Genomic DNA, 27,582 nt, shown 5'->3' with positions numbered 1-27,582 from the left:
CTCTGTTCCCTTACTTTATTTGAATTTAAATACAAAAAGATCCACCAGAGATATTCCTGAGTTGAGATTTGTTAAGCTTTCCCTGACAACAAGGTAAAATAAAGCTCCTCCAGGCATAACCAAATAAAAGAAAAAAAACCCAATGAAACAAAACCAGGCACATCAAGAGATGTCAAAACAAATCTGACACCGTTGTGTGAAGAAAAGGTCCTCACCTTCATGTAACTACAAGATTATAGACCCAAGTCTCTACTTCCTGTTAAGTTTAAACAGCTCTTCCCACCACAGGCTGATGCAGAATCAATGAGCAATTGTCCTCCCCAAAGCAAAGGAAGAGGAAGTTCTCTTGTGTTTGGAAACCCCAGCAGAGATGGACTTTAAGATAAACATGGGTGCCTGGAAATTCTCCTGGGGGAATTTGGTCTTCATCAGTTTTATTTGCTTTTCTCATCAGAGCACTGAGTCATATGTTTAGGGCTGCCATGGCCTTCACCAGGGTGACGTGGCTGGCTGGGTCTGTCTCTGTCCTGGTGTCTGCACTGTCCCTCTTGGTGGCCAGGACCTTCTGCCGGTGCCTCTCCTCCTGCCGCTTCTTCTTCTCCAGCCGCTGCTGCTCCTTCCTTTGTTTCTTGGCCACCTGAAAGGGAAGGATGAAAACACAAAGTTCAAACCCCATGTGCTCTGCTCAGCTGGGGAAAAGTAATAAAGGAGACAAGCAGATACCAAGGCAGCTGCCAGAGGACATTCCTAACTATTTATCAGGACTTTATTCTGAACTGTTTTGGGAAGAGTGCTGCACGTCACCAGGAAATGTTTGTGGCAGAGCAGTCACAGCTGCAGCAGTGACAAAATGCAGTGAGCAGAAGCTCTTTTTAACTGAAAGGTGAAGAGAGCTGCTGAGTAAGCAGTGCTAAGGCATCCCCCAATCATTGAAGGGTGCTCGCATTGCTGTCAAACCCCTCACACACCTTTGGGTTTCTGCTGGCTCGGTTCTCTTCCCTGGATCCAGCTTGACCCTTGTTGTTTTCTACTTCACCTTGATTTCCAAAGATTCTTGAACCAGTTCCGTTCTCTTCCCACAGTGTCCTGCTGCAGGATTTCTGCTCCATGCCCAGGGGCTCCTGCTGCTCCTCAGTACCTGCCAACAGCAGAGGTTTTCCTCAGACATGCTCTACCCAGGAGTTGTTGCACTGTCAGCCAATTCTTTTTCCCAGAAATCCTGGGGATTTTTGGAAGCTGGATTGAAGCTGCCCTCACTAACAACCTTCCTCAGCACAGAAGGCTGAAGTGGCAGTACATAAACACCACCTCTCCTGCTCCCATCCCCAACACCAACATTATGGTCACCCGAAGCCTCCAGTGACAAACTGTGCACTCACCTATTCCTTCCCCTTCCTTCACCTGCAAGATGGCAAATATTGCAGATTCCACGTTGTAGTCCTCCACCTCAAGAATGTGGCTTACTAAATCCATGTCCTGTCCACAAGAGGGGAAGGAGAACACTGAAGAAGTTCAAATCTCTGACCTACATACACTTAACAACACCTGCACCACTGAGAGGGGGCTGCTGCTTTTATGATCATTTACTTGGTCTGTGCTCCATTTCTGAAAGGATGAGGGGGAAAATCTTAAATTCCTGAAGCTATCAGAAAAAAGGAATATGCTGTTTTCAGTGTAAGATTCCCCTTGGCCCTTTCTGTTCTATGCACCTGCACAGTGCCAACAGCCAGGAGTCACAGATTATCCAGTTATCTGGGATCTTCAACACCCCCAAAGGATTTCAGAACTTACAGGATTTGTTTCCAAGTGAATTTTTATGACAGCCTCAAGACAAACCTTCCAAAATTATCAGGCATCCACAAAAAAGTTGGTATTTCACCTGCATTTAAGGGTTGATTCTAGGATGAGATGCACCCTGATTGATGGCCATGGTACTCAAGTTTGTACGATATGAGTTTTTTAGAATTTTTCCCAGGACTGCTTCCATGTATCAAGGTTTGAACATTAAGCCCAGAAAGGCTCCTCAATACTTACTGAACACCCAGTTGCACTGCACACTTTTTGTACAGCATCTTCCATCTCCACCTCAGTCTCATCTTCAGAGTTGCCCTTCTGTGGCTTCACTTCCCCTGCCTTATTTGAATCGTTCTTGCAAAGCATCTGAAGAAGATCAAAGCCCAGCAGGTCACACTGATCACACACCCAGCAGATCACACAAGCATGCAATACAACAAAGTCTGGCATCCTAAGAATAGTAATTATCATGGAACACTTTTCTCAGGAACATCCCTTGTCAAACCCTCTTGGAAACTGTGTAACTGCCACCATCCCTGAGGGCTTCCCACATCTCCTGCACTGCTGAACAAACTCCAGTGTACTACAACATAATGAATCACAATAAACGAGCTTTTAAATGGAATATTTTTAATACAATACCACACCTCAGCTGTGTGCAGAGAACCTCAAGCACAGCACAACTGCTCCTCAACATCAAAAAAGGAGATACGAGGAAGACAACCATATCCAGCTGTTGCATTTCCAGCTCTTTCCTCCCTTCCCTCTGTTTTTCCATTTGAGGTGCATGATTACATAATTTGCTTCCAGACAGCCCACATCACAGCATCAGCTTTGAATTCATTTCCAGCCCAGAGGCTGAAATCCTCCTTGCAGCCCCTCCCGAGAGAGCCAGCAGCATGAGCTACAACCTCAGGGCTTTGCTGTCCCAGCACAACACAGCAACCCAGCTCCTCCCTCCATCCCAAGTGAGAATGGAAATCAGCTGGCAGCATTCCCCAGCTCTTTGTTGTCACCATGATATTTTTATGAAAATCCTTTGCTAGGATTTTTCTCCTATTCTAGCTGAGAAGCCTCAGAAAAGAAATATAAACAATAACTATCTGATGGCTGTGGAATGTGGTCCATTGTTTACCAACAGGTGCATCTGTGATTGGTCCATGTGAGTTGTTTCTACTTAATAACCTGTCACAGATCCAGCTGTGTGGACTCTCTTGAGAGTCACGTGTTTTTGTTATTCATTCCATTCTTTCCTTTCCAGCTTTCTGATGGATCCTTACTCTCTATTCTTTTTAGTATAATTTTAGTATAGCACTTTAATATAATATAATATCATAATATAATAAATCAGCCTTCTGAAACATGGAGTCAAGATTCTCATCTCTTCCCTCGTCCCGGGACCCTCGAATACAACCCCACAGTGTGTCACCCCGAGCTGGCTCATTCCATCAGAACCCACCTCCATCCTCAGGCAGGCCGGCGCCTCCGAGTCGTCGCTGAGCCTCCTGACGCTGTCGTAGTGCTCGCCGTGCCTGTAGGCGATGTGCAGCTCCCGGGCATCGCTCCTGTCTGTGCCGCGGATCTCAACAAAACAAACAAACTGCAAGTGAGCCTTTGGAATCGGCTTCAGCGCCCCATTTTTCTGAGTTTTCGTTTTTTGCAGCGATGGCAAACACCGGGAAGGAAGAAGGACTGGTTGCTGGAGCGTTTGAAACGGGAAGAGAAGAAGGTATGAAAGCCAGATGTAAAATATTGGGCAGTTACATCAGAACAAACAAAACGTGGAATGAAAATATTTTTGTGGAAAGCTCAGAACTATTTCCTGAACTTTCCACAGGAGCTGTTTTCTGATCATCTTCCCAGAACCAGCTTCAGCAAGAGCTCCCAGGGAATGTACCATGTCATTTTACTCTCAAATACGAGGGAAGAGAGGCCATTCAAGTGACAGCAACACTGGAAACAGTCACTCAGAGTAAATTTTGATTTGCAGCCGGGACAAGATGCTGTTTTAACAGCATTCCAAGCAGCTGTGTTTTGTTTTTAAAGGAAAGCAAATCCATGAAAATGTATTAACTCCATTCAGGAGCACTGTTAACAACCAAATGTTGCTTTGCTTCGTCAGCACCAAGTTACAGCAATTTCCACAGAAAATTCCTGCTCTGAGTATTATCTATACTGATGTGAGAATAGTTCCTACCCTGATTATCGGTGTCTCAAACTATTAGATAAGAGCTACACAGCATTCCAGCTCCTGCCAGAAATGCAGAAAATCCCACTGCACTTGCAGACCAGCTTGGCTTGACCTGCCAGCCCAAGTTCACCCAACAGCTCTCCAGACGTCAGCAAGCAAAGGACCAGAACTCCTTGCTTTAGGGCTTCAGAGTTTCCCAACCCTTTTACGTCTGTGAACTGCCTTATCTCACTCAGCTCCCAGACCACACACCAAGCCACCTTTCAGCCCTGTCTGCCATCTGTGCTGCATTAATGACTTCAGGTTTTCCAACAAATAATTCTCCATTCATCTACTTTACACTTGCTCACTTTCAGGTTCCAACTCAACACTTGGTTATACTTAACTCCTGCTTTCTATTCTATTACACTATTCCACTGCAGAAACTTGGTAAGACTTATTAAACATTTCTCCTCTGCCAGAGCCTGAGTAGGTATCTAACAAATCCCAAAGCTCTTGAAAGATTTGAAAATGAGCCAATTTAGCTCTCATTAGGGAAGCCTCTTTCCATTCTGGAGTGGGCCCAGAGGAGGCCATCATACTGATTTAGAGGGATGGAGCACCTCTCCTGTGAGGAAAGGCTGGGAGAACTGGGATTGCTCAGCTTGGAGAAGGCTCCAAGGTGACCTCATTGTGACCTTCCAGTGCCTGAAGAAGCTGACAAGAAAGATGGAGAGAGACTGTGGACAAGGGCGGAAGGGCCTGGAGCATCCCTCTGCCCAGGAAAGACTGAGGGATCAGGGGCTGGAAGACAGGACCAGATGATCCAGTGTGATCCCCTCCAACCCAACCCATTTTGGGATTCCTATCAGAAAACTCAGCTCAAATGCAGTATGACCTTCAGGAGACAGAGCATGGCACTGAAGGTCATAGCTTAAAACCCAAGTAAAACACATTGCTCTGCCCCCACATACCCATCTCCTAGCCAAAATCTCAAGTGTTCCCCCTCTTCAAAAACCAAGCACAGCTCTGCACCATGCCCAGTACATTGCAGCTACTGCTCTTTTTTAATAAATCAGGAATTTTCCACAGTATTTATATCCTCCAGGTAAAAATTAGGCAAAAATGTAGAAGCTTTGTGTCTCACCTGCCACAGTGGAGTGTTGAGCTGATGAATAACCACATTCATTTGATTGTTCCTTGCAAAGGCCACAATAGCATCATTGCCAGCAAAAGTACCAGGCTTGGCCAAATTGGCAACTAAAGGAAAAAGGATTCACAAGAATTGAAACCTAATTTCTGATACTTCCAAAAGCAGTGGAGGGATAACAAGGGGTGAGATTTCAACATGAGCCCAAGAAATTCTGGAAGGGAAATCCCACCTGTGAAACAAGAATTTGGCTGCAACATGAGGTAATGCATTTTAAGGACCACAGAAATCTCTAAAAAAGGCACTACACCCTTAAACAAAGCAAGGCCACTGGCTCTGTTAGCTCAGAAGGAGGAGTGCCATGTACTGCATGACCAAACTACCTTCATGCATCATCTCCATGGTACCTGGCACATCAAAGGCTGTATTTGTCTCTGGTTTGGATCTTCCTAGGAGGAAATACTGAGTGTCAAGGAGAAAGAAACCCAAAGAAATCAGCCACTTACTGGAACAGCCAAATACCCACCAGTACTCAAGAAGAATGAAACAATTTTTCTTAAGTTCCTTTTGAAAACACCTAATTTTTACTCCTTGCCTTTTTGGTCTTCTTTCCTTCTCCAAGTTTCTCCCAAATGTAAATAATGTCTGGGACAAATTCAATGCAGATTAAACAGCTCACCTTCCCACAGCATGACAACAACCATAAATGCAAAGTCCCTGATTCTAAAAAGTAGAGAGGAGCCCCAAGGTAGCTCTGGGATGAGGACCTGGTTAGTAAGAAGCTGCTCTGAGGAGATGCACGACACAAGGATGCCTCCCAGGACGTGCCCTGGAGCACATACCATGTTTGTCAAAGGGCACATCATCCTCCACGAAGGGCTCGAAGTCCCCCCGCTGCCTCACCATGAACTGCACGGTCTCCTGGCGGTGCCGCAGGTGATTCCGGGAGTGCCCCTCCAGCTGGTCCCCCAGGGCCCGGAACAAGCAGTTCCTGCGGAGGGAAAGGAGGAGTGGGTGTGTCTGAGGCAGCAGGAGGAATACAGCTCACAGGGAAAGGGGCTGTGCTCATTGTGCCCAGTTTAGCAAGGCTGTGGATGCAGAGGAGTGCTCATTCCCTGGGCCTTGAACGGCTGCGTCTGAGTGATCGTGTCATGGTCAAACTGCTGGGCCAAACTGTCCCACACCGACAAGGGACACAAAGCAACGACGGACAAACAAATGCCCCACTGAGCAACTTCTCAGCAGGAACGTTTATTACCTTTTCACCTTCTAGAAAAGAAGGGGGTGAAAGTATTCCTTAAGAACATTTATGGACCTTCCTATGCTCAGTTCCGCTGGACACCGGAGCCCGCGGCCCCCCGGGCACCAGGGATGGGACGGGCCGAGCCGTCGGGCCCTACAGCAGGCAGAGAGCAGCGGAGATCCCTGAGGGGCACAGCGGGGAAGCCCTCACCCCTGCGGAGGGCAGGGCCCACTCAGCCGGGAGGGGACAATCCTCGGCCCCCGGGACACGGGCTCACATCACCCGGGGAGGAGGAAGCCCTCAGCCTTCAGGGCTGGATGTCCGGAGAATCCCCGGGGTTGCTGGGGTCACCCGTCGCGGCGCTCACCCATCTCCCGGCACCTCCCGCAGCTTGAGGCCGAGGGCCCGGAGCTGCCTGGCGAGGCCGCCGCTGCCGCCCGGAGCGGGGCCCGGGGCCGGTCCGGCGGGGGAATGCCGGGGCCGCCGGCCCTTCTTGGCGGCGGCGGCGGCGGGCCGGGCCTTGCCCGCCTGTTTGCGGGACATCCCCGCCGGGGCCGCCGCGCCTGCCGCACCGGGCCGTCACGTGATCGCGCACCGGGCGCGTCTCACGTGACCGCGGCGCCGGTATGGGGTCACGTGAGCGCCCGCCCGGCCGCCCGCGGATCCTCGAGGAGGAGGAATGGAGGAAGGGAGAAAGGGAGAGGGAACAGGGCACAGGGGGGTCTCGCGGGGAAACTGAGGCTGCGGATGGAAAAGCGGGAGTGGCGCAGGGAAGGACGGCGCAGCCAAGCTCCGGGAGCGGTGTGTCCGCGGGGAAGGGCTGGGGAGGCTGCGGAAAGCAGCGCCACAATCACCGATGTTGTACTAAAAGCTGCCGGATTCCGGCTAATTGGCCTCTGCTACCAATTGCACTCCCTCCGCCCGAGAGCACTTCCCTGCTGCCCAGCCCAGCTCCCGGCCTAGACCTCACGGGTGGGCGCTTTCTGCTGCCGCTCTGCACCGGGACACGCCGCCCCAGACCGTGTGTGCTCTGCCCCAGATCAGCACTCCTCACCCCAAACCACCGCTGCTCTGCCCCAGATCAGCGTGGCGAAATGAATTCGCAGCAAGCAGGGAGGTGAGCAGATGGACTACCCGCGAGGTGGCACCAGGAGAACAGGGCTGACAGCAGCGGCAGGGCAGGAGCGGAGCCGAGACAGCAATGATTAATTAATTAAATGTGATAAGTGCAATAAACTGAACCTCCGCGTCTTGCTTCCTCTAGCACTGAGGGAGACGCCTCACAGGATGCTGGAAAAGGGGCACAGCAGGATGGGTGATTTGTCTGGAGCAGGGCTCTTGGGGAGGATTTCCTGTCATCCTCCTGCTCTTTGGCTCTTCTACTTGTCCCACAGGAACCGGCTCAAGGAATCACCCAGCAGGAGCAGCCCCCAGGGCATCGCTGTGCACCTGACTCTGGTTTTCTCTGCTGGTGTCGTGACAGAAACTGCCCGATGGCGTCAGAACTGCTGCACATCGAGTCCACAGGAGGCCAGGATGAGCAGAGGGCACCTCTCCCATGAAGGAAGGCTGGGAGAATTGGGATTGTTCAGTTTGGAGAAAAGAAGGCTCCAGAGTGACCCAATTGCAGCTTTTCAGTACCTTTCTCATCTGGGAGCTGACAAGAAAGATGGAGAGAAACTGTGGACAAAGGCCTGGAGTGCCAGGGCAAGGGGGAATGGCTTCCACTGCCAGAGAGCAGAAATAGATGGGATATTGGGAAGAAATCCTTCCCTGTGAGGGTGGGGAGACACAGGTTGTCCAGAGCAGCTGCCCCTGGATCCGTGGAAGTGTCCAGGGCCAGGCTAGACAGGGCTTGGAGCAGCCTGGAACAGTGGAAGGTGTCCCTGCCATGGCAGGGGAGGGGGCACTGGATGGGCTTTAAGGTCCCTTCCAGCCCAAACCAGTCTGGGATTCTATGAATTTCCAATTCCTAGCTCAGAGGGCGCATCCAAACAGCTTTGTGAGGAACACCAACAGAACAGTCCCAGGAATACAAGAAGAGGCTTCACAGGGACTTTTGTGTATCATTTTTCTGTTCCTCTTGCCCAGAGTCAGGACGGCCTGAACCACAGCTCAGCACAGGGAGAAGCTCACGGGACTATCCCCAGGATCTTCTGGGATGTTTGGCTTGTGGCACATGAGGATTTTACTAGGAATGACACAACTGCCCTTTTATATCTATTTCCTGCTATAAACAATTCCACATAAAGCATTTCTAGAAACACATTTTGTTATGCAAACACACTAAAAGAGGGAAAACAGTATGAGTACATAAACTTACTGCAAATGATTAATGAGGCAGTAATTAGCCAGAGGAGCGTTAATGGGCTGTGAGCAATTCAGATAAGCACAAGGCACATGCCAGCCTGGGAGCATCACTCGTGACACCAGAGACAAAGAGGAGCCGGAATCAGGGCTTGGCTGAAAACTTTGTCAGTGGAGGACAAGGAAAAACCATTTTTCCAGCACAAGAGACAAAAGACAGACAAGTCACCCCCACCCACTGGTAGAACACAGAGCAGATAGACATGGAGCATAGATTTATCCCAACTAGTTCTAAACTTTTTATGTTGGGAGTGTAGTTGTCCCTCTTGGTGTCTGTTCCAACTTCCGACATCTGCAAGGTGTTTTTATAATGTTCTAGTAATTATAAATCAGGAGATTTTAAGACATTTCCATTTTGGACGTGGGAACTGACACAGCAAATTTGAAGCTTCTAAACTATTGTAATAGTGGTAAATCTGTTTTTCTAGTTTCCCAGTTCTTTTTAACAGCATGAGCTTGCTGACAGAGTTACATGAAATGCAAAAGAAAATTTTCTTTTTAGAAAGATAAATGAGTCTTGCAGTTCACCAGCCTACTTCCAGACATTCCTGCACTTTGATACCAACTTCTGCAACCTAGAGATACTCAGGCTTCTAAAATTTGGGGTCATCCAAAAGTCCATCAAGCACCACAACATGCCACATCAGCAGAAACATAGCAGTGCTCAGGCACTTTGACGAAGTTTGCTTACGACAAACCTTGTATTTCTCAGCAAATAAGAACAAGTTCTCACCTCATCCCCCTCCAGCGAGTTCATGAGATTAGAGCCTTCCTGAACTCCTTGCCCTCCTCATCTGCAGTTGTCTCATTTCTTTCTGCTGCTCCTCTCTGGGAGGGAGGGGCTGGGGCTTGGGGGCACAGGCAGTGTGAGCATTCAGGTGCACTTGAGGCTACCAGTGTGGTACTGCGTGTATTCTGCTGGTAACACTGACCTCATCTGTCTTTTTGGGATTAGTGATCCTTCCCTTCTTTCTTTCATTCCTTCCTTCCATGGGATTCTTGCTAAGAAACAATCTGTATTTTACTGCTCAAATAAAATGGCAGAAAGAAATTAGAGACTGAGGGATTTTGTTCAGGCATTTTTTTTTCAGTTGAGATGAATATTCACAAAATCAGTCAGGAAGGGCATTCCCAAGTGCACAAGGTTGTTTGGTGAACACCACAGGAAAGAAGATTGTCCCACCATCTAGGACACTGGTCTTGCTTTTAGTTTTCTGATCTCTTTCGTGGACTCTGAGAGACCCTGTGTGGGCCTCAGTCATGCTTCAGTTTGTACTGGAAACCTTCTGATGACTAAAACAAACAGGAGGCTGAAAAAAGAGATACCTTAGGATAAAAGAGCTAATAACAATTGGACATTCAACAGTCAAATTAATTATTTCAATCTCATTCTTCACTTGGTGTTGTCAGATAGTAAGTGTTTCTAAACCAAGAGCAAATTTCCTACCCAGAGAGCCCAAAACTGGTGATACATATGCTTTAATCAAAGCACTGCATTCAATACACCAATGTCAGAAACAGGTAATTCCCCAAGCCTGTCACTGTCTAGCAGAGCACTGTTTGGAGAACAATGAAATTGCTTTCATCTAAGAGAGTTCTAATTTAATAATAGTGTCTGGCTGTCACAGTGGTCTGCTAATGCCATGGAGTCTGCTTCCGGACAGGAATTGCCCACTGATATTATCAGTCATTGTAAACTGTCTTGGCTGGGAAGTCAATCATTAACTCTGGTCCCCATGTCATAAAAACATCATATTGTAAGAGCATGACTCGCTTAAGGCTCTCACTAATCAATCAGGCATACAGCAGAAATACAGCAACACATAAAAGGAGCCAGAGACTCGGGAAATCCTTCAGCTAAGGGGAGAGAAGCTGCACCGAGGTTTATCTCCATGGAGAAATCCACTGACAAGCCAAACAAGGAAAACAGATCGTCAGCTCCTGGAGTACTGCAGGCTGAGGCAGACAGTCCAGCGCCCGTGGCAGGAGGTGCTGCAGAAATGAGCAGAGCAGGATCCGTAACACAAAACTCAACACATGAGAAGAGAGTGGGATTCACTGAAGAGTGTACTGAAGAAATGGAGAGACCTTCAGGAACCGAGAGAGACAGTCCTGCTGCCTTTAAACCAGCAGTTTTGGAGCGAGACTCTCCAAACTCAAGGCCGCTCGCTGTGCTAACGGACACAAACTCTCCCGAAATGAGCACGTTGGAACTGAACCACCAGTGCTCAGACACAGCCACCCTGGACATGGACTGCATGATCTGCTTCAACAAGTACAGCATCTACAGAGTCCCAAAGCTCCTGGACTGCCAGCACACCTTCTGCGCTGTCTGCCTCAAGCTGATCCTCAGGAAAGAGGAGAACACCTGGACAATCTCCTGCCCTCTCTGCAGAAAGCCCACCTTTGTGTCAGGAGGGCTCATCCGCACACTCCAGAATAAAGAAGACGTCCTGGAGCGCTTGGAGAACCTTGATTCAAACCCTGAGGTTTACGTCTGTGCCATGGGGCTGGATGGCAACAGCTGGACTCAGAGCAGCCAAGACATCTTGAACACAGAGGAAACCGGCCCAGCACACAGCAGCCTGGCTGTGCAGAGACTCCTGCTGCTCCTGCTGCTGGGGGTGATCCTCGCCATGCTCATCCTCCCCTTTATGTACTCAGGGAGGGTGAAGTGGGTAATTTGTCTCCTGCTTACTTTGGGGTTGCTCATGTCTATGGTGCTTTGCTGCACTCCTAAATTCCACTGCAGGTGCAAGAAGGACTCCCCTGCCTCCTGTGACAAGGAGATCCAGGTTGTTACTGTTGCCTGAAACAATTAATGTGTCTGTTCCAGAGATCAGGGACTGGGCCAAGGTGCATGCTGGGCACACCAGTGAGTTTTGGACTTAAAAACAATCTCTCGGAGAATAAATTCAATAGTTGGCTGAGCTGGCTCAATGCCAATGCACACTGTTGTTAAATCTCATTACTGCAAACAAAATTAACTATTTATATGTTGATATTTATGTGTTTTCACACTTTTTTTTTTTTTTTTTTTGTAATTGTGTTGGTTTGCTTTTGCCATTTTGTTCATGTCTGTGTCCCCTCCTGATTAGCTCTGCAGGATGTTATCTGGAACATCTGGGAGGTGATGTCCTGCAAAACTCCACGGTTGTGGTTCCCACTCTGAAAACACGGACATCTTTTCTTGGGACAGAGTGGGAAATAAGGCTGCTAAATCAGGGAGCGGGTGTTTGGAAGAGAGATTTTTAACCCAGATTATCACCTCAATCCCTGGCAGGGATGGGAAAAGGGGATGTCAGTTGATGTCATTTGAAGTTACACACAAAATTGGAAAGGAAGAGGCAAAATCAATATTCCTGATCTTGGTTTGTGGCTTGCAAAGGGCAAGGCTCAAAAACCTCATGACCCTCCAAATTCCCCATTTCCCACATTATTTAGCACTGAAATAGTTCCTCTCACCTGTATTCCTTTATCTGGCAACCTGCAGGACCTCTTTTCTTGCCCCCTTTGCATTGCCCTTGAAGACGCTCACAGAGGTAAACAGAAATCTCTTGACTGCGCCACACCATGTGTGATATTTTAAAATGGAATGTCTCCATTAAATTTAAATAATATGAATTGCTCATTGACTTCTTTGTTTCAATTCCTCATTGACAATTAATGTCAAAACAATTCCTAGTTTCCTTATTGACAGGAATTGTAACTGAGAAAGTGTATTAGAGAGTCTGCAGAGCTGAGGTGGTGAGTAAAGCAAAGCAATAAAGTGTTGGAGTGTTCCTTCATTTAAAAAAATACTTAGTTGCTAAGAAAATACCCTGAAACCCAACTAAAATTAAACTGAGGAAAAAAATAGATTTCTCTGGTTAAACTGCATGTTTAAGAGTGTCAAGGATCTCAGGAGACCTTGGATCAGGTAAATATTTGTGTTTGATAAGAATGGAAACTGATGTCCTGCAGTTGCTCAGTATATAAATACACAGAGTGTCTCACAGCAGATAAAACAGATTAGACTAAGAGGGTAGGAGCTCTTGTGCAGCCAAAGTCTTGGAAAACACAGTTTTGTTTTCTGCCAGGAATGGGAGCCTTCAAGGGATATAAATCCTTTGGATATTCTCATATCTTTGGACAGCAACAGGCTTACTGCAGAATACATATGACATTTGCTAATAACCAACCAGAAAAAAAAGCTTTCCAGCTGGGAAAAAAGGCAGGTAGTTTTAAACCCAAATACTGTATTATTCCAAATATAAAGACTGGACCAGATATTTAGCTGCACTGAAAATAATTTCAGAAACACTGGGCAAGTCTTAAAGCTCACAGACAATATTGTTGTCGAGTTCCCTTCACCAACACCAGTGGGTGACTGGTACTGTAAAGGTCTGTAGCAAATGAATTAATATTGGCCTGAACAGATCACTCACAGGGGATCCTGAAAGCCCATGTATGTTTTCAGCACATGGATGTGAAGAAATCAAAACAGAATGAACATGACCAGTGAAATCTGTTACTATGCTTCACCCTGCCCTTCCAAAAGATTTGTTTCACTACACTACTTTCTACAGAGCCCCCTTTCTTTTAAAGAAAAAAAAAAAAAAAAAAAAAAAAAAAAAAAAAAAAAAAAAAAAAGAAAGCATACAAAAGTTTGATTTCCAGGGCAAGACTGGCCCTCTGAAAGAATCCTTATGGATCCACAGAGTTATAGAGCAGCACCTTCCAAGTTTTCCTTCAGCAGTTGCACTGAAATGTTTTCCAGCCTGAGAGCCACTAACAGCCAGGTGGTTCAGAGCTCACCCATGCTGGTGGCAGCCATGAGGCTCTGGAACCTGCTATCTTTTGAACAGATTCCCATCTGACAAGATAATTAGGCTCAATAACCATGCAAGACTTTGAAGCGGCAATTAAGTTTATAGAGAAAAGGCTAATGGGATTATATTCCTATTCCAAAATGTAAAGGATTTGCTTGTACTCAACTTTAATTCATGCTGGTCATTTTGTTAAGAAAGTTTCAACTCTGAAGTCCCATGCCCTGCTTACCTTACCTGGCTAGCTCCTGATTTCATATAGGGACTGGGTAATACACTGTGGCCTGATAGAGGGAATTATAATGAGAAATGGGGCTAGGCAGCATCACCTCATCCCTCACCACCCCCTCATCCCTCACCATGCCCTCAGGGGATCCCGGGGTCAGCTCGGTTGGTTGGAGCATGGTACTGACAACACCGAGATCGTGGGTTTGATCCCTTCTATGGGCCATTCACTTCAGGAGTTGGATTTCATGACCACTGCGGTCCCCTCCAGTTCAGAATATTCTGTGATCCCTCAGTGCCCTCCATCCCCTCAGCCCAGCGCCGCTCCCGCCCTCCCCACGCACTCGGCAGCGCCGATGGCGCAGTGCCGGCGGCCAGCCCGGCCCGGGCAGGAAGGGGCGGGCGCTGGCGGCGGTAGTCGGTGCTCGGTTCCCGGTGCTCGGGACTCGGCCGGGTCGGCGGCAGGTCGGGGCCGGGCCGGGCCGGGCGGGAGAGGGGCTGGGCGGGGGCAGCGCCGCGGGCTGAGGGGCGAGCGGGCGGGACCGTCCCCTCAGGCCGCTCCCTTGTTCCGGCCGCTGCTTCCCTCCCCTCAGCGTGGCCCGAAGCGCCGCTTTCCGTAAACAGGTGCTGTGTTGGATCAGCAGAGACTTCAGACGTGAAGGACTTGTGGTAAATGTGACCACGGGCAGCTGTGGCGGTGTCCGCCCTCACAGCTTCCCCAGCTGAGGTGCTGCCTTCACGCTTCTCGATGTGCTGTTCCCTCTCCGCAGCTTTGCTCACTTCACTGTGAGGACATCGCTTCTCAGCCGTTGCTGTGCACACCTTAGGATGCAAACCTTAACTGAATTAAACACGCTCACTTTTCTAACTACTTCTGCTTTGGGCTTCTCCGTGTCCCTGTCCCCTCGGGCTCTGATCCCTGTGCCCATCCATAACATATTTGTGTGTTCTTCTATGGAGACAGAACTGGATTAGTGGCATTTCATGTTTATACCTCATATCTACAGATTAAAAGCAGAGGCTGTGATGCTTCCAGCACCTCTGGAGTCATGTGCAGGTGCCCAAAAAAATCTCTTTTGCCCAAATGTTTCCACAGGCACAGCGTTGTGTGCGATGCGTAACCACAGCTGGGCTGTGCTTTCCCCACTGTGCCTTACACGGAGCTCTTTGGCCAGCCCCGTCTGAATAATTACCTACGACCGCTCCTCTGAAGTTAATGAAATGCCTCATTAACTTTGGGAGGTTGTGGAGATGATGGTTTGGTTGCCTTTGTCACAGTTTAGTACAAACACGATGCCAGCCTATCTCTATTTCCTCTTTCAGCTGCAGGGAGCACGTGTATCGTACAGCTTTAGAGCCCAGAGGAATAATCTTTCTGCTTTCCAAACAGGATTGTGTTATCTGCTGTATAAAATACATAATTTCTCAAGAAAACAAAGAGCTTTGTTTGAAAAATGAGAGCTGGAAGTGATAAAAAATTCTCTTTCAAGCGACATTTCAGATTACGGCAATGCTGTTGATTGCTGAACTACATTGTTCGAGATAGGGATAGGAATTCCAGTGCCATGAGACTTAAAAGCTTTTGGAATAAATAACTTCTGGAATATGTTTCTAACTCTCAATTCCCTCATCTTGGATTTGTGGCAAAACTTCTTGGCCCAAGTTTTCTTTAGTAAATCGTACATTGCCCTTTTTTTAAGCTGTATGTCTAAAAATTCCAAGCCTATTATTTCCTACATGTTTATAAGGAAAAATATACCTGTGTAGAGGGAAGTACATTGATCATCTTCAGAGCAAAGCCTTTCAGAAACTTTCTCTGGGTATTTTAGCTACTCAGCACTCTGAATGATTTGTTGCATGCCAGGAGCCATTGTGGTGTTGCTCCATTATTGCTCTATATTTTATGTTATTAGGAAATTAGGTTAAACAGTTGTACTGCTCATGGATCTGTTTTAGCTGCTACTCTTTTCTTATGAGCCCAAGTTAAGAAATCAATACATCTGTCAGGGAAGGGAGTTTTATTTTCAGTGCTGTCTCCCATAATGTATACAGAGGTAAGCAGACATGACAAATAATTGTAGAATTATTGAAACTTTAGCGTTAGATTATTCCTGGGAAAACTGGTCTGGAAGTTTGGATGTTTAGGGTTTCTGAGTGGGAAGGCAGGACAGGCACCTTTCCTAAAGGACCATGACAGATGGCATGCAAATAATAAAATCTCTTTTAAAAGAGCAGCTCCTGTTGCAGTTTTTTCTTTTAGGGCTCTGAAATGATCCATAAATGGTCTGCATCCCCTGGGAGTCACTTGTAGTGTCATGGGCTCCTAATTCCTATTTAGCCAGGGTGTGGAAGAAAGGAAATACTTTAATTTGAACTATAAAATAAAATGGGTGATTTGGGCCCCTTAGAAACTGATTGGATCTTAAGGTAATCAGTAGAAATTGCAGGTGATGGAAGTGAGCCCTGGACCAGGTTGTTATCCAGGCTGTATCTGAAATGAGCTAGCTGTTGTCACCTGCCTGACGTCTCAGTTTGCTGCTGGCACCATCAGGGGAGCAGCTGGAAGCCCATCACTTGGAAGTGTGCACATCTACATTCTAAAAAATAACATCTTGGTCCAGCTCATGGTCCATGTGGTGCAGGGATCTTATTTTTAGGGAAAGAGCAGTGGTAGGTTTTACAGAGGAGAAATACTACAAGCAAAGCACAGCAATGACTGTGGGACACATCAAAGTCCTTCTCAGAGGCTGCAGCTGGACTCAACTTTCCTAATGCTGTCAAAAAAACAAACAGGAGCAATTTGGGCTGAGGATGAGAGAGGAAAATTATTTCCCAGGCAGCTGTACTGGTCCCTGCACCAGGGGCAGGACTTTTATTTTCATGTTATTTTTGCAGTAAATGTGGGACTGATAGGCCTGAACGGCGCCCAATTCTTTTGCATCCCAAAGGGAACTTGTCCTTTTTCAGGTTGAAATATTTATTGTCAGCTAATTTTGTGCAAAACATTTGAGAATTGGTGAACTGTTAATCTGTGTGCTGTTCCTGTGTCTTCTTCGGTCACAGCAGTGTGTTGGGGGCAACAGACAGGCTGGACCTGGTCAGACCTGACTTAATTCCAGCAGCAAGTGTGGCAGTAAAAAACAAAGGCAATTTGTCTCCTCACTTCCTGGTTTCCAGCTGTTTGCTATTGGTTTTTTTCTGCTGCTTTTTCCTCCTTGAACTTGCAGGTGAAAATGGCTGCGGAGAAGTGGAAAGGCTGGGCTTCGAAACAGCAGAAGGAGGCTGAGCACGGCGGGGAGAGGGAGCCGGGCGTGCTCCTGGGCCGGCAGCTGCCTGAAGCCGGGAGATTCGCGTACGCGGCGCTTTGCGGGATATCCCTCGCCTGGCTGTTCCCTGAAAACGAGCAAAGGTACAAGTGGAGCTAGGCCTGGGCAGGCCAGGTGGAGTTTGGGTGGTGGCTCAGCCAGAGCTGGTATCACACTCTGTGCGGGGCCTCTGAAGCTGGGGGAGTGGAAGAGCCTTTCTGTCTTGCACCTCTAAGGCTTTTACAATTCAGCAGAAAACACATCCCTTAACACTGCAGACATCAAAGCATGTTCTGAAGCAAGGTCTAGTCCCACTCAGATTGTTTCCTTGTTTATTTAGCCAGTTTGTTTAGCAATTCACCTTCTTCTGACTCCTGATGCTTTGATTTTTGTGTGAACTGATGTTTGAAACCAAGGGCTGTTCAAACCTTCCAAAAATACCCAGTTGTGGAGCCTTGAAATACCCACTTGTGATGCCTTAACTGCTTCTGTTACCTTACAGCTCCTTCAGGACAGAATTCATCAAGGGCTTTGTGAAGTGGCTGGACCTGCCTGATGCTGTCTTACCTGCCATGACAGCCTTTGCTGATGGCTTAGGAGGTGAGGGCACAGAAACTTTCACTGAAATTTTGCTGAAGGATCCCATCTTGAAAGAAAATCCACTTCTCATTACCCAGGTAAGTCTGTGTGCTCCCCTCGCCCTTGTTTGCTTTGCAAAAGAGGTTTGTCATATCTGTCTGTTTGCAGCTGAAGTGCTGTTTGTGCAGTCAGGGAAATAAAATCAATATTTCTGATAGGCATTTATTTGTAAGTAGCTGTGGGAGGACTGGCAGTCTATCCATAAAGACCTAACGGAAATGATGAATGTGAAGCATGGTCACTGTCTGCTGAGTTGTGTCTTTGATGGTTTCACTCTACAGAACAGAGAACTGACAAAGTTTTTACTTTGGTTGTGTTACTGCAGTGGTCTCCATTCATACATGTGTTGTACAGATTATAGTGACACCCTGAGCACAGTAGACATGATTCTCACTTGTTTGAAAGCCCCTTCACTATATATGTATCACAAACCACCTCCACACACATGCTCCAAGGAGCACAATTTCCAAAGTCTTTTTCCCAGAGTACATTTTGACCAGAAGGAAATTATTGTGACTATTTTCTTTCACTGAGGAAGTGAAACTGCTCCATAATGTTCTGTTGTAAAAGCTGATGGAAAGATAAAAGAGGTGAAGCATTTTGGCAGCGTTTGCTTTTGCTGGGGAAGATCTCTCCTCATCCAACCTCATGTTATGCCAGGCAGGATGAAGAGAGCATTAGGCTGCTGCTGGTGCCACACAGAACGAGAGCACTGTCACCCTGTGCCAGACACCCCAAGTGCACCCAGTGCTCTGATATTGGCTGATTACGGGTTATCACACACTCACCTTGAGCAATGGCCTGGCAGAGCAGCAGATGTGAGAACTTGGCTGTGCTAGGGGAGATAAGAGAGCAGTGAACTTCTCTGGTCACCTTGACCGGCTCCCATTTCCTCAGCCACCTTTTTTTCTCTCCAGTCTACAAAATGCCTCAGAGGATCTGCTCCTGGTCCAAATGTTCCAGTGCCCAAAGTCCTACAATAATACAAGGACAGCAACAGAGATCTTAATCTTAATAATTCAGAGCAGATCTTCTAAGTGGCTCTTTGGATGATGTTTCCCTAAAGTTCAGTACATCTACACTCATATTTTTCTGCCTTGATATGCTTCCTGCTTTGTTTCCCTCATTCTCTCTGCCTCAGGATAGAATCTCTGCATTGAGGCAGGTTTTCCTGCATTGCTGCTGAGTTTATTAAGGATGAAATTTAGCTTGTGCTTGCTCCGAGCCTATGCTGCATGAGGGCTCCATGTGCTTGTACAAAAGTGGCTCTGGATCAGCGGAAGAATACAGGATTTTGCCCTGACAGGAAACTGAGGATATCCCCTGGATTTTGGTGGAATACAGAAACAATAGACAGCTTTGATCAGTTGAAAGCAAAGATGAGGAAAAACTATCAGTCTAATGCCACAGCAGCAATCCCTTACACAGTCATCTGCATGTGGGCAAGATGATTGATTTTGTCACAGGACAGAATGAAAGTCTTGAGTAGAGCAAGGCAGCAGAGGTGTGTCTGGAAAAAACCCTGGTGTGTGGCAAACATAAATGATAAGCTGAGATCAGCTTTTTCCTTCTTACCTGGAAATAAACAAGCTATGGGACAAAGCTTTATGAATTATTGATCTTTTGCTTTATGGTTCTAGTGCTCCTTTGTATTCAGCCGCTGCTGATGCAATATTTACTGTTTATTAAGTATCTTCTTAATTGCTCAGTATGTTCAGTGGCAGGGCCTTACTGGCACTAACGCTGCATTTTTGAAGGCCCTTTGTGTCAAAGGAGCTGAAGAGATGATCCATGAAGTCAGGAGATTAGATGTGAGCTCACCATTGATTCAGTGAACATCTGAGGATTATGGATTGTTATCTTTGTGTCTTTTGTGTCATTGCAGATGACTAACACACAGGCAGATGGTGGTAACTGAATCCTTTAAAGACAGTAGTCATAGCAGACTATGGGTGTGGTATGGGAAGGCCATGTAATAAAAGAGGTGTAGAAGCTGTGATAGCTGATTAGATGTTGAAAATTCTTATTATGAATACGTTTTTTCTCTCAACATACTTGGAATGCCTATTTTCCAGTGGTTTCCTACCCACATTCACTGTAATGTGGATTTGGAGCTCTCTGTTGTTAAGGAAATGGGTTTTGAACTTGCATCAACTCAGAAAAAGCTGGCAAAGACTGAATAAAGACTCCCTTCTTTTGTGAGGCTTCTCAGTCATATGGGTGGTTGTCTTGTCATGGGATTTTCATGGAGATTCAAAACACTGACTTCAGAATAAGGCTGCAATATAACAACTGCTGCTTAGGGAGGAAAACAAACCAGTTGTGAACTAATCTAATCACTGCTGGTTGGATTCCAGCTGCCTGCATGTGCAGTACGTGCACAGCCTAAACTGCAGCCTAAATTTGAGTGTGCTAACTGGCACGGATGCCATAAAAACAGTTGTTATAATTTATCTTCTGTTTACCTACCTGCATCCCTGACCTTTTGAAAGGCACGTGTGTACATGCTTAGGCCAGATTTATCTGGGGTGGTTTGATACGAGGTGCCATAGGTGATACTGGGCTGACAGGACAGGACATCAGTCACAGCCCCAGGTCCCTGAGCCTCACTCAGGGAGAGTTTATTGCCCACAAACCATCACCTCTTCCAGAGGCTGCTCATGGCAGTCCATGGAGAATTGTGGCAACAAGGTCACAAGCTTCACCTTATTCTAGACTCGAGGCCTTTTGCTTGGTCAGCTTTTTGCTCAAGGCTCCCAGCCCTACACCTTCTGCTGGGCTTTGACACCTCTGTGCCGACTCTTCCCCCAGAAAGGAACCGATGAGGAGCTGATGGTGCCCACATAGTTGATCCCTGGGCACTCCCAGTACTCAGCCTTTGGGAAACCAGTTACATCCCTCCCTCTGTACTGGTGTCTCCAATTCCCACACCCCACCAGCCAGCCTGGGGAGCATTGTGCAGTTTGTCCCTCTTCTGGTTGGTTCAGGGTGGTTTGTTCTGCATTCTGCACTTCTCATGTGTAGGACTCTCAGGTTAGAGACGTTTTTACTATACAAACTGCTTGGGAGCTTACAGGACTAATAATCATAAACTCCTTGGCAGCCTTCTACATCTTTGGCTGCATTTTTTGTGTTCCCAGAGGGCTGAAAGGATTCTGTGTAAAATTCAGCTGTGCTGTATTTGTGTGTAGGAGAGGGAAGCAGCTCAACTGAGCTGGTACTTAATGTAGTCACATAAAGAGCTTAGAATTTGTCCAGTGGCAATAAAAGAGGAGAACACAGTTGTAAAAACACTGGCCTCTTTTTCATGGATTTATCCATAGAAACCATCTATTGATTTGTTTTTCCATTTTTTTATGGTAAAAAGCCAACACAGAAGGCAAGTCCCTCAATCTTGACAGATGGCCATAAATTCTGAGTTTTTTAACTCACTTAATCCAAAAGAACTTCATGCCAGTTCAGCCTTACTGCCTGAAGCTGTGAATTCCCAGAATGCCAAAGAAAATAGGGGCCATTAGAGGAACATTCAAACCTGTTGGTGATGTTGCATATGTGACTGTAGGGAGCAGAAGGCATTAGAGTGGGAGGATTAGAGCCCTGCTCCTCAAAACTTTGAAGTCTGGTGTAAGATCAGGATCATAACAAAATAACAAAAAAATGTGGGATGCCTCAGCATATACCAAGCATTATCTGCTTTTGTCCAGCCCTTTGTACTGGCCTTCAGAGAATTTTGGACTGGTTTTGCTCTGTGCTGCCTCACTGAATTGTAACTTTCTGCTCCCCTCTTATGAACTGAGCTGCTGCAGTAATTCAGTCTGATGGGTTTTATGCCTCCATTTTGATCCCTCCAGACCTACATCATCAATTTTAAATTGAGGTTTTGGTTTGTTTTTTTTTTTCTCTTTAGGACCTTTTATCGTTCTCTCTTCAAGATGGTAAGTTTACTTTTTCTTTGTAAAAATAATATAGTTGAGTTTACATCTGATACTTTGAAGTGCTCAAAAAGGTACTATCCTATTTAATCTCAGCTTCCTCTCTGGCAAAAGCTGCACACTCCTTCACTGCATCCCCTTCAGGAAAAACAACTCTTCTTTTAGGAATGGTTAATAATACCCACTGAAAATTGAACAGCTCTTCACCTCCTTACCTTCACACATCACACATTGTCAAGCAGATGTAAATGTGGTGGAGTGGGGTGATTTTGCTCCAGTGTTTCCAGGGAATCAGGTGATCTCTTCCTTTAGGAAGGCAGTAAAGCTGTTATGAAAATCTCAGCCTAAAATATTTTCTGCTGGTTGCCTAAAAGAAAAAAAATATATCAGGGTATAAATTCCAGAGTGTCCTGTGAAGCCCATTATAAATAAATGTGATTTTTCTCATATATTATATTACACATAAAACATTCTCTGGCTTGCAATCCATTACATGGATTAGTCTGATAAAATTAATGAAATAAAGACTGTCTGCTGAACAGAATGTTCATTTCTAAAAGAAGCCTGGATTCTATCACTACTTGCATTTTTTAAATCTCTGTGTTTTAACATGTTCTCACAGGAAAGAACTCACTGGTTGCTGATAGCCTGTTGCACTGCAGAACAAAACAAGTTTTGTTCTTGCTTTATTTTTAATGGACAATTGACAAGTCAGCTATTGCAAAACTGCTTATTTTGTGAAGCTGGAATTTAGGAGAAATCTCTTTCCAAGCCTCACTGCCTTCCCATCAGGCTGGTGAGGAAGGAGCCCAGCAGTGTCAGCAGACAGAAAAAAGAAGGGGGCTCATTCCACCTGCCTGGACTTGCAGGACGTGCCACATTTCGGGAAGGAGTGAAGATAAATCCTGTCCTCATTTCTCAACTACGCACAAACCTGATCAAGGGTGTCATTTAAGGCTGTGGAATTAGTTTGGTATCTTGGTAATGATGGTAATAAATAATCTTAATAGATTGCCATAGTTGATCTACGTGCAGCGGGTATCACAAACATTCTTTGTAATTGGATCTTGCTGATATCTTCACCCACCTTGAGAAAAACAACTGTGTTTTTCATCCCAGAGTGCACCGAGAACCCTTTATAAAAGCCAAACATCAGGAAGTAGTAGGTGCTGCTGAGAGAAACATATTGAAAAACCAAGAGTTGGCACAAATTATTTAAAGTCTATTACATTTAAGATGCCTTTTCTTCTAAGATGTCTTTTCTTGAAGAACACATGCTTACAAAACCAGGAGTATTCACTTCTGTTGTCTGCTGTTGTCTGAGTGCACTGTCCACTCCTGCATCTCCAGCAGGGACTGTAAAAGCAAACATTTGTCTGTGGTGCTGCTGGGGGAGCTAGTGTGTAGCTTTACACTCCTGAGTGCCTCTTGCTGCCACCAAAGAAGACAAAGCTTTTGCATGGAAATGCATTCTTACAAAATGCCACCTTCCTGCAGTGGTGCAGTTGAGGTGGGCTGTGCCCAGTTACCCACACAGACATGTTTGATATTTCCAGTAAGCAGTGGTCCTGCTGCATCATTTCTCTGTTGAAAAGTTGCCAGCAGGCCTCTACCACAGAGGATGGAGACCAAAGGATCTGAGATCTTTTTCCTGCCACAGAGGAATTACCTGGTGTGGTGGCTCTGTTTGCAGGGAAGAAGGATTTTCCATTTATCAGTCTCTTCTCGTGTTCCTGGAAGAAAAAAAGGGCCTGGGGGAAGGAGCTGCTCTGTGACACGTTCCTTGAGTACTCTGCTCCTTAACTGAACTGTGTCATCAGACTGGTCAGACTGATTTCCTGGGCTTTTCTCTCTTCAAGGATCCTATGATGCTCGAGCCAGGGTGTTGATCTGTCGTGTCAGCTGGCTGCTGAGAATTCCCTTGGAAGATCTGGAAGTCCTGGAGGAATCTCTGCTTGAGAACCTGAAGGAACAAAAAGAGGAAGAATCAGAGTAAGAACATTTGGGTTGATATGGGATCAAAAAACACTGCCAGTGCTCAAAAACTTAGCAGTAATTACTTGTGCCTAAGTCCAGTCTCTGATTATTCCCCTCATGGCTCTTACTGTAATCATTTATGGCTTGATTAGGGTTGCAGAGCCCTCATAGCACTGACAAGAAGAAAAGCTCAGCATTCTTAAAATCAGAGCTGAAACCTGGCCTTGCACACTGGTACAGGCTGTTCTGCTCTGAGCTGCCTCCTTTCCTCTTTCCAGTTGCTTCTCAGAGACTGTAGATTTTGCACAAATACATCACAAAGATCTTGTTGTCTCTTGGCCCAATATCCTTCAAACAGAACTGCCTCTTGCAGAATGAAGTTCCTACACATAATCAGGATTAGATCCTCAGATCTTAGATCCAGATCCTGTTCATTGTCTCTGGATCTGTCTTTAAGCATCTGTAAGAGACAGCTGAATAACTCCTATTGAAGGGGGATTTCTGAGGGCAAGAGGCTGAATCTTCAGATATGTACAGACCTGGCTCTTAATTCTATGTTATTAACATAGGATTAATTCTTGGTATCTATAAAAAATGCAGTATCTTTATATTCCTCTCATCAGGCAGGAATTGTGTGACAGTTTAGCAATATTGAAGGCAGTAAACAGTCTGTAGTAGACTTTCAAGGGAAATATTTTCATCTGTCAACTCAGCAAACGGGTTATGAGATTACCCTGAATGCTAATAAAGTCTTTAATCGACACCCTTGCCATGGTTCAGCTCAGATGTTTACCATGGGGTCCAGCATGTGATGGGTATCTTCCAGTAACAGCTGTGTTTAAATAATGCTTAACTTTATAGCACACTGTAAAAAGGGAAAGTCAGAATAATCTCAAAGATCGTGGACTTCTAAACACTTGGTGTGCAGGAGCAAGGGTTGGTATTAATGGGGACTGTTTTGCTGTAGTTTGTGGAAACCAGCTCAGTGCTGGGCCTTTAAGCTGTGTCTGATAACAGTGAAAGAACAGTGTGGATTTGAAACCCTGCTGCCAGCCCAGTGGGCTTCCTGTGTGTCTGCTGTGGGATTCCTAGCTTGTCCTTTGCCCAAAATGCAGCCATGGGAGTAAATGTCTGTTGGATAAAAAGAAAAATAAAAATCCTTATGATGAGAGGAGCCCAAGACCACAGTGTGAACACATTGTTGTTGCTGTGCTTAAAGGAGGCTGAGATTTGTGGGGAACCAATGACCCTTTCTTTGGTTTGAAGTCAGGAGTCAGTGGGGAAAGGAAGCAGAATATAAACCTGTCACCACTTGACCTCACAGATTTTGGGGCTGGGAATACCATTATGTGCTTGGGATGCTTCCAGCTTTGACCAGCAAGAGGTTTTGGAACAGAAGTAACCAACCAGGGGTTTGGCAGCTCCTGCACAGGTGTTTTTACTGATATTTGTTAACAGGAGGTTTTTCTCCTGCCTTTGCTGCTGTGGATATGTTGGATTGAGGCCCAGAACCTATGAGATTAAATGCACAATCCTCTAAAGAATAACACTCCAACAACTTAAACCATGTTAGTTGCACCAAATGTGCTCTGACCTGCAGGTGAGAACCTTTCTTTTGTACACAGTTCTGCAAGAAACTGGAAAACATCACAACATTCGCTTGCTGATGTGTGCTCCTGCACCTTTCCTTACTGGAAAATCACCTGAAATTCCCCATAACAATCTCTCTGAATATAATTTGTGGTTCAGGCAAGAAGCTGCACATCTGAGCTCAGTGAGGGTGGAGAAATACCAGAAGCAGCAGTTAATTACCACAGTGGATAAAAGCAGTCTGGTAATCCAGTGATAATGGCAATGGAGGAGCCATTAGGAAGCAGCTGCTGGCAGCTCCAGAAGGGAAGCAGTGACAGGCAGAGCTTCTCCTTTTATTTACTGCATTGGCAAGCATTTAGCTGCCACTCTCTTTCTCCCCACATAACTCAAACTGCTTATTATTCCAACTGACTCCAAGTTAGCCATGTTCCAACTCTCTTGTCATTATTCTCAGCCTGAGACATAGTGCAGTGATTGTGAAAGCTGATGAACCTCCTGTAGAACAGAAATTACTGGGTATTGCCAGCTTAGGTATGAACAGCCTGGCTGCAGCACTCATATAAGGAACTCCAGGAGCAATTTTATCCAAAGCCAAGCATTCAGACTGGTGACTAAGGCACAAAGTAGAGCATTTGGAAAGGATGAGAGGAAATGGCCTCAGGCTGTGTCAGAAGAGGTTCAGGTTAAATCAGGAAGAATTTCTTCATGGAAAGGGCTGTCAGGCATTGGAAGGGGCTTCCCATGGAGGTGGTGGAGTCCCCATCCCTGGAGGTGTCCAAGGAACAATTGGACATGGCACTCAGTGCTCTGGGCTGGGGGACAGGGTGAGGGCATTGGGCACAGCTTGGACATGATGGTCCTGGAGATCTTTTCCAAACTCAGTGATTCCATGATTCTCTGATAGCCAAACCTTGCTTTGTCCGTGGGGCTGTAGAAGTGGCTGTGGCTGTGCAGAAATTGGAGAGGTGCTGCTCTCTGCAGATACCACGTTTGCAGCTGCATAAAGTAATGAACCATGGTTTTTTGGAGGGGCTCTGTGGAGACAAAGTCTCCATGACGTGCAGGTCCATGGGAGTTCTGCCAGTGAGTGCAGTGACTCAGGGATTTCACCCACTGAGCTCCATTCCCCTCCTGCTGCGCCTCACAAAGCTGCATATTGTTTGGGACTCGTGTAAAATTGTCTTAATCAAAATTACAGCATGCTTAGGGGGTTCCAGGAAAGATTAAGCAATTATATGGATAATGAAAATCCAAAATTAGGGTAGGATTAACAGGGAAAATATCCAAGTTTGGAAGCAAGATAAATTGTCATGTTTCAAGGCCTAGATTAACTGCTGTGCAAACAGGCCAGAAGGAACCTTCCTCTTGAAACAACTTATTCCAGTATCCTCTGTTTCTCCCACTTTCCTCTGAAATGGAAGGACGTCTTGTAGGAGAAAAAACAAAGACACTGGAGAGAAGTCAAAAGTAGTGGCTAATAACTAGTATTTGTTCATTTTTGGTTTATTTACCTCTTTCTGATAAGCTTGTTAAAATACAGCTTAAATGCACACTGATGACTGTGTTTAATTCCTATTGTATTATTGTGATGTGCAATTAGAAAGCAGCTTGTAATAAACACTGCTTTTGAAAAACAGTTTAATTGCATCTCTGTATTCCCTTTTATTTCAAACACTTTTCCCTGTTTCTTCTTAGCTTTCTTGTGGTTTTTTAGGACACTTAGGCAACATATAGTTAATGAAATGCTTTTGACTTTTTGTTTCTTTCTTTTCTTTACAAGCTTCAGCCCTATTAGGAAGGGTTTTCTGAGTAAGTAATATCTGTTGGCTTTTGTCAGCAATTAAATTGTTTCAATTTAAATCTGTGGTCCATTTAATCCATTCAATTTAAATCTTAAATCCATGCTCATAAATCTCAGTGTGCTGTCACAGTCCACACCTGCATGTTCCTTTTTACTGTTCCTGGGAGGGAAATTAGACTGAGGAGAATAAAAGCAGATTCTGATGCAGCATTGTTATCCGTTGGGCTTTTCCCTTAGTTTTTGTCCTTTTAATCCCCCCACAGAACTGCAGAAGTCTCAAGAAAAAAGAAGGAAAGAAGGAAAAAGCTGAAGAGATACCTGCTGATCGGTCTGGCAACTGTTGGGGGTGGAACAGTGATTGGTGAGGCTGCCCCTGGCATTCTGGGGACACAGCACCAGGGACAGAGAGGGGTGTGACTCCAAGAAAAGTATTTTCAGCCTCACAAAAATAAAGATGAAAGAATTAGCTGGAAAAGTTATTCCAGTGTAGCTTCACTAACTGGGGGAAGTATTAAACTGAGGTTGTCACCCCTTAAAAATGTTTTCTCCTTCTTTGCTGTCATAAGAGGATCAGATCT

At 45.9% G+C, this 27,582-nt stretch overlaps 4 protein-coding genes across 11 annotated transcripts in view; 3 read left to right on the top strand and 1 right to left on the bottom strand.

Annotated features, from left to right (window-relative positions):
- Positions 1-6,969, bottom strand: OTUD3 (OTU deubiquitinase 3). 5 transcript variants are annotated; one of them, XM_041463469.1, is made up of 8 exons: positions 6,725-6,961; positions 5,957-6,105; positions 5,112-5,224; positions 3,254-3,493; positions 2,035-2,160; positions 1,380-1,476; positions 969-1,138; positions 1-637 (listed from the first exon to the last, which is right to left on the bottom strand). In XM_041463469.1, the coding sequence occupies exons 1-8, from the start codon at positions 6,898-6,900 to the stop codon at positions 464-466; spliced, it is 1,245 nt and encodes a 414-aa protein (XP_041319403.1). In that variant the 5' UTR covers positions 6,901-6,961; the 3' UTR covers positions 1-463. The 5 variants fall into 5 exon arrangements, 4 of the variants coding, with proteins under 4 accessions (XP_041319403.1, XP_041319404.1, XP_041319405.1 ...); XM_041463470.1 differs by having other exon boundaries at positions 3,254-3,376; positions 6,725-6,959; XM_041463471.1 differs by having other exon boundaries at positions 6,373-6,861.
- Position 6,970: 1 nt separating this feature from the next.
- LOC121351379 lies at positions 6,971-8,189 on the top strand. Its single transcript, XM_041463486.1, has 2 exons — positions 6,971-7,474; positions 7,752-8,189. The coding sequence occupies exons 1-2, from the start codon at positions 6,984-6,986 to the stop codon at positions 8,134-8,136; spliced, it is 876 nt and encodes a 291-aa protein (XP_041319420.1). The 5' UTR covers positions 6,971-6,983; the 3' UTR covers positions 8,137-8,189.
- Positions 8,190-10,611: 2,422 nt separating this feature from the next.
- Positions 10,612-12,286, top strand: RNF186 (ring finger protein 186). The gene is made up of 2 exons (XM_041463480.1): positions 10,612-11,599; positions 11,823-12,286. Exon 1 carries the CDS (start codon positions 10,617-10,619, stop codon positions 11,535-11,537), a length of 921 nt encoding a protein of 306 aa, XP_041319414.1. The 5' UTR covers positions 10,612-10,616; the 3' UTR covers positions 11,538-11,599; positions 11,823-12,286.
- A 1,880-nt stretch (positions 12,287-14,166) lies between these two features.
- Positions 14,167-27,582, top strand: part of TMCO4 (transmembrane and coiled-coil domains 4) — a 36,729-nt gene continuing 23,313 nt past the window's right edge. For 3 of the 4 annotated variants that reach the window (XM_041463461.1, XM_041463459.1, XM_041463462.1), the window contains exons 1-6: positions 14,167-14,426; positions 16,985-17,166; positions 17,565-17,739; positions 21,609-21,636; positions 23,493-23,625; positions 27,268-27,365. In XM_041463461.1, the coding sequence (XP_041319395.1) occupies positions 16,991-17,166; positions 17,565-17,739; positions 21,609-21,636; positions 23,493-23,625; positions 27,268-27,365 (610 nt within the window). In that variant the 5' untranslated portion in view covers positions 14,167-14,426; positions 16,985-16,990. Of the gene's footprint in view, positions 14,485-16,984; positions 17,167-17,564; positions 17,740-21,608; positions 21,637-23,492; positions 23,626-27,267; positions 27,366-27,582 lie in introns of all 4 variants that reach the window. The other variant, XM_041463460.1, reaches the window with a different exon arrangement.

This window comes from Pyrgilauda ruficollis, unplaced genomic scaffold (assembly GCF_017590135.1).
Source record: "Pyrgilauda ruficollis isolate IOZ18807 unplaced genomic scaffold, ASM1759013v1 scaffold165, whole genome shotgun sequence".
Classification (NCBI taxonomy): domain Eukaryota; kingdom Metazoa; phylum Chordata; class Aves; order Passeriformes; family Passeridae; genus Pyrgilauda; species Pyrgilauda ruficollis.
This window is presented reverse-complemented; position numbering and strand designations above follow the sequence as displayed.